The sequence below is a fragment of the Cherax quadricarinatus genome, chromosome 11, assembly GCF_038502225.1.
Source record: "Cherax quadricarinatus isolate ZL_2023a chromosome 11, ASM3850222v1, whole genome shotgun sequence".
Taxonomy (NCBI): Eukaryota; Metazoa; Arthropoda; class Malacostraca; order Decapoda; family Parastacidae; genus Cherax; species Cherax quadricarinatus.
This window is the reverse complement of record NC_091302.1, coordinates 22,405,760-22,417,824: the sequence shown is the minus strand read 5'-3', so window position 1 is coordinate 22,417,824 and position 12,065 is coordinate 22,405,760. Positions and strand designations below refer to the sequence as shown.

The window sequence follows — 12,065 nt, the reverse complement described above, 5'->3', positions numbered from 1 at the left end:
GGGAGCAAGGGGCTAGTAAGGCTTTTAATAGAGAAACCGCACCAGAGACTGCTAAAACAAGTGGCTGCTCATAGCACTGGGGGAAAAGTGCTGTCATGGATCGAGTCATGGCTTACTAATAGGAAGCAGAGAGTGTGAATAAATGGGGTTAAATGTGAGTGGGAATCTGTAACAAGCGGCGTTCCCCAGGGATCGGTTTTAGGCCCGTTGTTGCTTATAATGTATATAAATGACCCTGACGAGGGAATTACTAGTGATATAAGCAAATTCGCCGATGACACGAAAATAGGTAGGATAATCGATTCAGACGTTGATGTCTCATAACTTCGGGAGGATTTAAACAAACTCAGTTCGTGGTCAAGAAAGTGAACATCAAAATGGTATGAAATACCGACAGGTTGTTATTTAAGACTCATATGCAACAGTTAGGTATCTTTATTAATCAGTCAATGTGATGGACTGATTACATAGTCTTCAAGTCTCTTCTGCTTCTATCAACTTTTCTGTACTCGACTGAAGAAGCCTACTGTGTAGTCGAAACTTTTTGAAATAAAGATATCTAACTGTTGCATATGTGTCTTACCTAACGTCAAGAAAGTGGCAGATGCAGTTCAATGTAGATAAATGTAAAGTTCAAAAGATAGGATATGTTCATAACCCTAGCACCTACCAACTTAATAATGTTGAACTTAGCAGTACAGAATGTGAAAAGGATTTGGGGGTTATATTGTAACAATATGACAGGAAATCTTGAGTCTAGTGACTTTCTTGATATGGTTCAGGATTGCTCTTTAGAACAGGTTGTGAGAGACCCAACTAGAGGAAACAATCTGCTTGACTAGGTTCTTGCCAACAAAGATTCACTAATCAATAATCTTGAGGTTAATTATGATCTTGGGGAAAGTGATAACAAATCACTTAGTTTCAATATATCATGGAATTGTAGATGAATGGTTCAGAGAACCGACATGTTGATAAACCAGACACATGTGCAACTCTTGGGTATTTTTATTGAGGAAACGTTTCGCCACACAGTGGCTTCATCAGTCCATACATAGGAGAAATTAGAAGAACAGGAAGAGAATGAGGTAATCAGTCCCTCAACCTTGAGTCGATGTGTTCAGTCCATCAATCTTGATTGATGGACTGAACACATCGACTCAAGGTTGAGGGACTGATTACCTCATTCTCCTCCTGTTCTTCAAGTTTCTCCTATGTATGGACTGATGAAGCCACTGTGTGGCGAAACATTTCCTCAATAAAGATACCCAAGAGTTGCACATGTATCTGGTTTATCAACATATCATGGAATTACCCAGATAACTGCAATCAAATCTCTGTCCCAGATTATCGCTTGGCAGACTTCATGGGACTGAAAAATTACCTGGGTGGGCTAAATTGGAATGTCCTGACTATGGGTCAGGTAGGTGATCTTGGTTGCCAATATGACGTTCATCAGAGCATAGTTCTAGCTGCCCAGACAACTTTTGTTCCGAGTAGGGAAATTAGATCTAACAAGAATGATCCCAAATGGATGAACAATAAATTAAAAACTCGTTAGTCAAAAGAGAGGCATATATAGGCATTTCAAAAGAGAGGATGGGAAGTTAAGAAATCAATATATTCAATTAAAGAGAGAAATAAAGAAAGGAATAAGAAAAACAAAAAGGGATTATGAGGCTAAGGTCGCAAGGGATTCGAAGACTAACCCAAAAGGATTCTTTCAGGTATACAGAAGTAAGATTAGGGCCAAGATAGGCCCACTTAAGAGTAACTCTGGTCAGATCACTGACAGGTGATAAGGATATGTGTGAAATTCTCAATACCTACTTCCTCTCAGTTTTCACCCAGGAAAATACTAGCGATATTCCTGAAATAATAGAGTATGTAGAACAGGATGATAATAAACTAGGCACGATTGCGGGAACTAGTGACATGGTCCTCAGACAAAGAGAGAAACTAAAACCTAACAAATCCCCAGGCCCTGATGAACTGTTTGCAAAGGCGTTAAAGGAATGTAAAGAGGAAATTACCATACCTTTGGCTAATCTTTTCAACATATCACTACAAACTGACATAGTGCCTGATAAGTGAAAAATGGCAAATGTAATACCTATTTTCAAGGCAAGTGACAGGTCCTTGGCTTCGAACTATAGACCAATAAGCCTTACCTCCATAGTGGGAAAATTTATGTAATCAATACTTGCCGAAGCAATTCGTAGCCATCTTGATAGGCGCAGATTGATTAATGAATCTCAACACGGTTTTACTAAGGGACGTTCCTGTTTTACGAATTTACTAACTTTTTATACTAAGGTGTTTGAGGAGGTAGATGATGGTAATGAGTATGATATTGTGTTTATGGACTTCAATAAGGCTTTTGATAGAGTTCCATATCAGAGGCTATTGAGGAAACTTAAGGCACACGGAATAGGAGAATTTTTTTCCTAAGTAGAGGCATGGCTGACAAATAGGCAGCAGAGAATTTGCATAAATGGGTAGAAATCAGAATGGGGCACGTCACAAGCGGTGTTCCACAGGGGTCAGTGTTGGGCCCGTTGTTGTTCACAATTTTATCTTCAAAGGGGGCTCCCTAGCGTGGTGAAGAGGCTCTTGGTCTGAGGAATTAGACCTGTCGGTCTCCTTCCTCAGACCAAACCTAATTACCCCCCAATCCCCCTTCCCTCTCCCATCCTCCCCTTTTTCCTTTCCTCCTCCTCCTCCCCACCCCTCCCTTTTGCCCTTCCTTTTTGGCCTTTGGGATTTTTTCCCACAGGCGCGCTAGTTCCTAGGTAGGGGAAAGGGTACCAGGGTCCATCCCATTCCATTGAGGTGCTTGGCGGTGGCGTAGTTTGCCATGGAATTTGGATTGCCTGGGGATGTCCCGATCCCTCTCCGGTATCCCGGAGGGTGGCTTTGGGTGTCTCTCGGGCGACGGGTGTATCTCTGGAAGCCACCTTTCGGATTCTGGGGGTGGTGGCCGATGGAGGTATGCTTTGTGGCAGATGTCCGGTCGCCCTCTCTTTTGTCCATCGAGGTAGCTCGGCAGATGTGAGGTTGCTATCCCGGATTGCTGGTTTACTGGCATGATGGGTAGGGTATGGCACGGGTTCCAGGCTGCATCTGCGCTACTTGCGGTGCTGAGGTCCTCTTGGGCGTGGTGGGAGATTTCTGGCCCTTTCATTCCTCCTAGGAACTATCCCTCCCCGGTCCCCCCTTTTTTTTATTCTTTTTTTCATTTTTATTTTCTTTTCTTTTCTTAAAAACAAAAAGAAAGAAGTAACCTAACCATGGAGTACCCGATCCATGACCCTGCTACCCCCAGGCCCCTTATTGTTACCGCACCCCGTTCTGACCTCTCCTCGTCTTTTGGCCACTCTTCAGACATTCCTAAGGCCCCTGTACCTCTTGCTGGTGCTGTTTTCTCACCCGCTTCAGGTACCGGGGCTTCCACTGACTCCTTTGATTTGTCTGACCTCCGCTCTCCTTTGACTATGCTTCCAGCTTCTCCCTCTATGGTGCGGCGATTTTTGAATCGCCAGCCCGTCCCACATTGGACCGACTCTGGTCCCACTTCTAAACGTCAACGACAATCTCCTAATGATGTTACTTCATTACCTTCCCTTTCTACTCGGAAAAGACCGACACATCACGCACTCCCTCTCCACACTCAGTTTCAGACCACACAATGGACTAAATTCTTTATATTAAGACCGACTTCTTCTACTGTCTATCTTTCCAACCATAGTATTGGCAAAGCGCTCCTATGCCACGTTGGTAGAGATATTTCCTTTCATGCTCTTAAGAGTGGTACACATCATCACAGTCCAGAATTCTACCCAAGCTCATGATCTTTCTCTTCTTTCACATATTGATACTATTCCTATTACTATCGAAAAATATTCCCTCAATTCTTGTAGTGGCACTGTTATTCTGCCCCATACTATAGTCCAACAGAATTTCCAGACATGTGGCACTGACATTCTCGAACAGCTGGAACTCCAAGATCTCCCAATTCTCAAGGCAGACACTTATGTTCTTCCTGCCTGCAGGCGAAGATAATGCCCTTGCAATGTGGCTCATTTAACTTTTGACAGCCGTGAACTCCCATCTTCTGTTTCTGTAGCAGGACATCGGTTACAAGTTTGGAAGGTGATCCCTACACCGCAACAGTGTAGGAATTGCTGGCAATTTGGCCACCCAGCAAAATATTGCAGATCTATAGCCGAATGCCCAGTCTGTGGTGCCGATGACCATTCTAATACGTCTTGCAGTCGAACTCCCTCTTGCCTTAACTGTCATGAGGCTCACCCTTCATACTCTCGCCGTAGCCAAGTCTACTTAAATGAGAAGGAAATTCGTTGCCTCAAAGAGGCAGAAGGCCTCCCTTGTGCAATGGCAGTTTCTCATCTCCACCTCCAAGGGAGACTGCCATGTGTTTCTTATTCTCGTGTTTCAAAGCGTCCCCCCACTTCTGGGGTCACATCTTCTGCAGCCTCCTCTGCGGTTGCCAGTCCCATAGTCACTCCTGTATCTAATTCTTTTGCTGTCCTGGGCTCAGACATCCCTACTTCAACTCCTCAGTCTGTCCTCACTTCTTCGTGTCCTCCCTCACAAACCCCAGTATCGACAAGACCTCGTAAGACACCTCCTCCCAATCGTCCCTCTACTTCTCAGAGGCCCAAAAAATCTCCTTTAACCCCTCCTTCCCTTCATCCACTTCCACATTTTACCTTCCTGGTCTCTGTACCTGAGTCTTCCCCTTTCACTGGCTCTGTTACAAGTGTGGAGGTTCATCCTCCTCCTCGTACTGTGCCTTCCTCCCCTGTCCCCTCCCAAGTTTCTTCCTCTTCTGCCACCTCCCAGGTTTCTGCCTCTTCTGTCCCCTCCCACACTTCTCCAGTTCCCTCCACCCTTTCGCTCCCCCCCTACCTTGGTACAGTCCATTACAGCTCTGATCTTTACTCAAACTCCTCCTCCTTCCATCTCCAATATTGTCTCCCATATGACGTCTCTGAACTCTTGAAGCAATCTCTGAATATATTACAGAGACCAAATCATCAATGGACACTGATCCACCCTCTGTTCCTTCTCTTTCCTCTTCTCCATCTGCGCAACTCCTTTCTTCACAATGCACTGTTCCTTCGCTACTTGAACGTTTTCCTTTGCCACCGCATGTGGACTTTTCTAACCCCTCTAGTCCGTAGGTACCCTTACCTGCAGATTTCAGGTATCTTTATCGTTGCCAATCATGGCCTATTTACAGTGGAATATTTGCGGCCTCAGGGGTAATCGGGGTGAGCTTCAGATGTTGCTCTCCCAGTTTTCCCCTGTTGGTGTTTGCTTACAGGAACCAAAATTACACTCTGCCGTTATCTATCCTATCTCAGGCTATAATTTATTGTATTCTTCAGATCCTTTTCCTGATGGGACCTTCAATGAAAGTGCCCTTCTTCTATGCACTGATATTCCGTACCATCAGCTAGTCATTCGTACTTCGCTGCATTACACAGCAGCCCGTATCCACTTGCATAGGTGGTATACACTCTGTTCTTTGTATCTCTCTCCTTCTCGGGCATTATCTATCCCAGATATTGCCTTTCTTGTTTCGTCAGTACCGCAACCACTTCTGTTACTTGGCGATTTTAATGCCCATCATTTCCTCTGGGGGGGGGTCTCACTGTGATTCCTGTGGCATTCAGTTAGAGGCTTTTCTTGCTACCCACCCCCTCCATGTTTTAAATACAGGTACTCACACCCATTTTGATCCTCGGACTCACACTCTCTCTTGCATCGATCTCTCAGTCTCCTCTCCCTCCACCGCATTAGACTTCACCTGGTCTGTTCTCCCGGATTTACATGACAGCGATCATTTCCCAATCATTCTTACTTCCCCTCCATATTCATCACCTCTTCGTAACCCACACTGGCAATTTGATCAGGCAAATTGGAACCTTTACTCACAACTAACTGTTTTTAGTGAGGTTCCTACTTCGTCCTCCATTGATGAGCTTTTACACCTCTTCTCGTCCTCCATTTTAACGGCAGCTTCTCATTCTATACCCCAAACTTCGGGCAGGCATTCTCAGAAATGTGTGCCTTGGTGGTCTCCTGCTTGTGTTCGTGCAGTACGTTTGAAACGCGCTGCGTGGGGCAGGTACCGGTACAATAGAACCACAGAGAGACTTCTTGATTTTAAGCAGAAGCGTGCGATCGCTCGCCGTGTCATCCGTGACGCTAAACGCACTTGCTGGCGAGATTATGTCTCCACCATCACCTCTGCTTCCTCTATGAGTGCAGTCTGGAAAAAAGTACGAAAACTGAGTGGTAAATATTCTCCTGACCCGGCTCCTGTTCTGCGGGTTGCCGGTGTTGATATAGCAAATCCACTAGATGTTGCCAATGAAATTGGCAATCATCTGGTCTGTATTTCTCTGGGGCTCCATCTATGCCCCTCGTTTCTTTCCTCAAAGTCTGCTAGAGAGTTAGCACCCTTGGACTTTTCTTCTCTCAGAGAACAGTATAATGTGCCTTTTACACTTCAGGAACTGGAGGCAACACTCTCAGCTTGCCGATCATCGGCAGCTGGGCCCGACGACATTCATATTCATATGCTACAACATTTACATCAGTCAGCCCTTGCAGTCCTATTATGCCTTTTCATTTTTATTTGGTCACAGGGAGTTCTTCCACAGCTGTGGAAATCTGCCATTGTTCTCCCTTTCCGCAAACCGGGTACTACAGGACATGAAGCCTCCCACTATGGTCCCATTGCTCTTACCAGTGCAGTTTGCAAAGTGATGGAACGCCTGGTAAATAGACGTTTAGTGTGGTATTTAGAGACTCACAACAGTCTCTCCACTCATCAATATGGCTTTCGTAAGGGTCGTTCTACCATAGATCCCTTACTACGCTTGGATACATATGTTCGTAATGCCTTTGCGAATAACCACTCAGTTATTGCCATATCTTTTGACCTTGAGAAGGCATATGACACAACTTGGAGATATAATATTTTGGCCCAAACCCACTCCTTAGGCCTTCGAGGCAATCTACCGTCCTTCCTTAAGAACTTTTTAACCGACAGACATTTCCGTGTTCGGGTTAATAATGTGCTCTCCCTGGACTTTATCTAAGCTGAAGGTGTCCCCCAGGGATGTGTTCTGAGCACAACACTTTTTCTCCTTGCTATAAATGATTTTGCCTCTAGTCTTCCATCCAATATTTGGTCATCACTCTATGTTGATGACTCCGCTATTGCATGTGCAGGCGCTGACTGTCACCTCATTACAGTTTCTCTCCAACATGCGGTCGACCGTGTTTCCAATTGGGCCACCACACATGGGTTTAAATTTTCCAGTACCAAAACTCACCAAATTACTTTCACTAGACGCTCTGTCATCTCCGATCATCCTTTGTACCTCTATGGCTCTCGTATCCCTGAACGTGATACAGTCAGGTTTCTAGGCCTCCTCTTTGACCGTAGGTTATCCTGGAAACCTCACATTACCTCTCTGAAGGCAACTTGTCACAGCCGGCTGAACCTTCTTAAAACCCTTGCTCATCTTTCATGGGGAGCTGATCATCGAACTCTCCTTCGCCTACATTCCGCCTTCATTTTATCGAAACTTGATTATAGTGACCAGATCTATTCAGCAGCCTCTCCTGCTACTCTCTCTAGCCTTAACCCCATTCATCCCGAAGGATTACGTTTATGCCTTGGTGCTTTTCGCTCTTCCCCTGTTGAGAGCCTCTATGCAGAAGCGAACGTTCCATCCTTATCCGATCGCCGTGATGCCCATTGCCTTCGCTACTATGTACACTCTCATGATCTCAGCAATCCTTCCATTTATAGAATGGTCACCGATATTAGTAGACATTCTTTATTTGTTCGCCGCCCCTGTTTGCTCCATCCCTTCTCTCTTCGCCTACATTCGCTCTTGTCTTCTCTTCAATTACCACCTGTCTATGTTCATGTAGCATCACACTTTTCCCTACCGCCTGGGAAGTTCCAGCTGTTCGAGTCTGTTCTTTCTCACTCCCTTGCTCGAAAGCCCAACTGTCTACGGTAGCTTCTTGCTCTCTTTTTCTTGACCACTTTCACTCTCATTCTCATGCCATTGCAGTGTACACAGATGGCTCTAAGTCTTCTGACTGCGTAGGATTCGCAGCAGTGTTTCTGGACAGCGTCGTACGAGGGCATTTACTATCTTCGGCTAGTATCTTTACTGCTGAATTGTATGCCATTCTTGCAGCACTTATCCGTATTGCATCTATGCCTATGTCATCATTTGTGGTTGTCTCAGACTCCCTTAGTGCTTTACAGGCTATACAGAAATTTGATACACCTCACCTCTTAGTCCTCCGTATCCAACTTTGGCTATGCTGCATCTCTTCCAAGCATAAAGATATTGTTTTTTGTTGGGTCCCTGATCATGTTGACGTACAGGGCAATGAACAGGCAGACACTGCTGCGCGGTCAGCAGCACATGACCTACCAGTTTCATATAGAGGTGTTCCATTTACGGGCTATTTTGCTGCAATAGCTACCCACCTTCACACCCGTTGGCAACAACGTTGGTCTACTCTGCTCGGTAACAAACTTCAATCTATTAAACCGAGTATAGGTTACTGGCCGTCTTCTTGTCACCAGTGTCGAGGTTGGGAGTCTACTCTCTCCCGTCTTCGCATTGGCCATACTCGTCTTACTCATGGTTATCTCATGGAGAGGCGCCCTGCTCCTCTCTGTGAGAATTGTCAGGTTCCATTATCGGTTAGCCACATTCTATTAGACTACCCACTTCATCAACGAGCACGCAGAATATACCTCCAACGTCGTCTTCACTCCGCTGCTCTCTCTTTACCTTCCCTTCTCGCTGATGGACCCACCTTTCATTCGGACTCTCTCATTGACTTTTTGACAACAACTGACTTACTTCACAAACTCTGATGATACCTTCAGCCCTTTCTACCTCAATCTCTTGCTGCCCTCTACCCCTGCACTATCCCCTGCCCCGCTGTTTTCTGTAACTTACTGATCATCCCTTTCCCCTTCTACCGCCCAATACCCTTCGCTTCCTTCCCTACCCCAGCGCTGTATAGAACTTGTGGCTAAGCGCTTCTTTTTGATTGTAATAAAAATGTTCACAATTTACATAAACGACATAGATGAGGGAATATATAGCGACATAAGCAAATTTGCTGATGACACCAAAATAGGCCGTCCAATTCATTCTGATGAGGACACTAGAGCACTCCAGGATGATTCGAATAGACTGATGCAATGGTCGGAGAAGTGGGAGATGCAGTTTAATATAGACAAATGCTAAGTTCTAAACATTGGACAGGAAAATAACCATGCGACATATAATCTAAATAATGTAGGTCTTAATACTACTGATTGCAAAAATGATTTAGGAGTTCTGGTTAGCAGTAGTCTAAAACCAAGACAACAGTGCATTAGTGTTCGCAATAAAGCTAACAGAATTCTTGGCATCATATCTAGAAGTATAAATAATAGAAGTCCTCAGGTTGTTCTTCAACTCTATGTATCCTTGGTTAGGCCTCATTTTGACTATGCTGCTCAGTTCTGGTCACCGTATTACAGAATGGATATAAATGCTCTGGAAAACGTACAACGGAGGATGACAAAGACGATCCCATGTATTAGAAATCTTCCTAATGAGGATAGACTGAGGGCCCTGAATCTGCACTCTCTCGAAAGGCGTAGAATTAGGGGGATATGATCGAGGTGTATAAATGGAAAACGGGAATAAATAAAGGGGATGTAAATAGCGTGCTGAAAATTTCCAGCCAAGACAGGACTCCCAGCAATTTCAAATTAAGGAAAGATATCGGAAAGCACTGGTTTGGTAATAGAGTTGTGGATGACTGGAACAAACTCCTGAGTGCAGTTATTGAGGCTAAAACGTTGTGTAGTTTTAAAAATAGATTAGATAAATACATGAGTGGGTATGGGTGAGTGTGAGTTAGACCTGACTAGCTTGTGCTGCTGGGTCTGGTGCCATGCTCCTTCCTTGAGTGGAGGTGACCAGACTGGGTGGATTATTGGGCTAATCTGGAGGATGGGGACATGAACCTGCTCCACATGGGTCAGTAGGCCTGCTGCAGTGTTCCTTCTTATGTTTTTATGTTCTTAAGCGTGCGTAATAAGGTAAGAACATAAGAAAGGAGGAACACTGCAACAGACCTGTTGGTCCATACTAGGCAGATCCTTTACAACCCATCTCACTAACAAAATATTTGCCCAACCAATTTTCAATGCCACCTAAGAAATAAGCTCTGTTAACCACCATCCAATCATATGCAAGTCCCACTCAAATCCAACCCCTCTCACTCAAGCATTTATCCAACCTAAATTTGAAACTATGCGAGATTTTAGCCTCAATAACCCAACATTATCATCGCTCTCAGGCCGTGTGGACCTGCTGCGCAGACGCCCCTGAATCAATTGGTTTCTGCGCAGTTTTCCTGTTAGTTTCAAGATGGCGGATCGTGCCAGCAGGGGGGCCAATACTGTTTGCATCGACCTGATACTGTGTTCGTTGAGCACTGCTACGATGAATGTACTTCTTCCAACTATCATTAGAGACCTCTATGGCGTTCCTAATGAGAAACTGTATGGTGTTGCCCTCGAGGTGTTGCCCTCAATGGTTTGAGAAGAGTCTTCATGAAGTTTACGAGGGCTAGTTTCTACAGTAGTATGGTAGCTGAATACCAGGAACGAAGGATGTGCCTTAACTCGACGGTGGAGGTGTGTGTGCATGATGTGTCTACATACTTCACATGGGTTAGGGTACAGAATGTACCATTTGAAGCGACGCATTTTGGAATTGAGGACGTCTTCAGAAACTATGGTGTTGTTCATGAGGTTAGAGGGGGGGTGTGGAGGGATGGACCATATGTAGGCCTCCAGGAAGGTTCCTACACCCTCAAGATGATGTTGAGGAGGCCTATACCTTCATATGTTCTGTTGACGGGATACAGAACTCAAGTCTATGTGCATTACGCAGGACAAAGGAGGACGTGCCGTCTTTGTGACTCGTACGAGCACATGGCAGCACAATGTGTACGTAGGGCTGCCCCAAGTGTGCCAACGCTTTTGGAGGAGGAACGACAGCTGAGTACGGTGGAAACAGCGAGGAATGGGACGGGTGCACAGGGGAAGGCTCTCTGGAGTGAGGAGGTGGAGAACAAGGGGGACCTGTTGGGGACGTGTGTCACACTCCCAGAGGAGGCTAGTGAGGTTCCACCAAGGCCTGTGGCGGTGGAGGAGAGGGAAACGTCGACGCAGGAGGTGTTATTGGAGACTGTGCTACAGGATTTTTTGGAGGACGCTTTGGTCGGCTAGGACCTGGATGGAAGGTCCAGTGATGTGCAGAAGGTGGAAGGGCTGCAGGGGAAAGTGGAGGACTTGGGTGGGCAAGGCCAGGAAACAGTTGTGGTAGCTGAGGTACATCAGGAGGATGTACCTGATGATGATATGAGTTTGGGTGGTAGCTCTAGGAAGCGGCCTGCGGGGTCGTCTGAATTGGACGAAGTATTGACACCTGGGCAGAGACCAGGTAAGAAGGTATGGGCAGATGTGGTAGGGAAAACCACTATAGCGGGGGGGGGGGGGTGCACAGGGGAAATCGGGTGGGGTGGGACAAGGGGGGTGGCGGATCTGATTAGGAAGAATGGTAAGGAGAGTGTGGGCATCTTAAAAGGGAGTGTGAGCAAGCCACAGCGGCACAGAGGTAAGCCGCCTTTCCTTGAACATTCAGGTGTGTGACTTTAAACGTTAATGGTCTCTAGAATGAAGTCAAAAGGGTATGGTTGGAGTGGTTTTTGAGAAGGTATACTGTGGACGTTTGTTTCTTGCAGCAGCACAACCATAGGTCAGGACGTGAGTTGCAGTTGAGGGGATGTAAGATGTTTGTAAGTTTGGCTTTGCATTTTAAAGGAGGAGTGGCTGTATTGGTAAAGGAGACCAGCCCATTGCGTGTCATGGGATGGGAGGAGGGGGTAGGGGGAGGGTTGTTCGGGTGGATGGGTATTGGGGA

General features: G+C 45.8%; 1 protein-coding gene across 1 annotated transcript in view; it reads right to left on the bottom strand.

The window, feature by feature from the left end:
• LOC138852537 (probable glutamate receptor) overlaps positions 1–10,606 on the bottom strand; it is a 184,208-nt gene extending 173,602 nt beyond the window's left edge. The window contains exon 1 of the mRNA XM_070083856.1: positions 10,413–10,606. Coding sequence (XP_069939957.1) covers positions 10,413–10,606 — 194 coding nt within the window. The remainder of the gene's footprint in view (positions 1–10,412) is intronic.
• Positions 10,607–12,065: the final 1,459 nt, after the last annotated feature.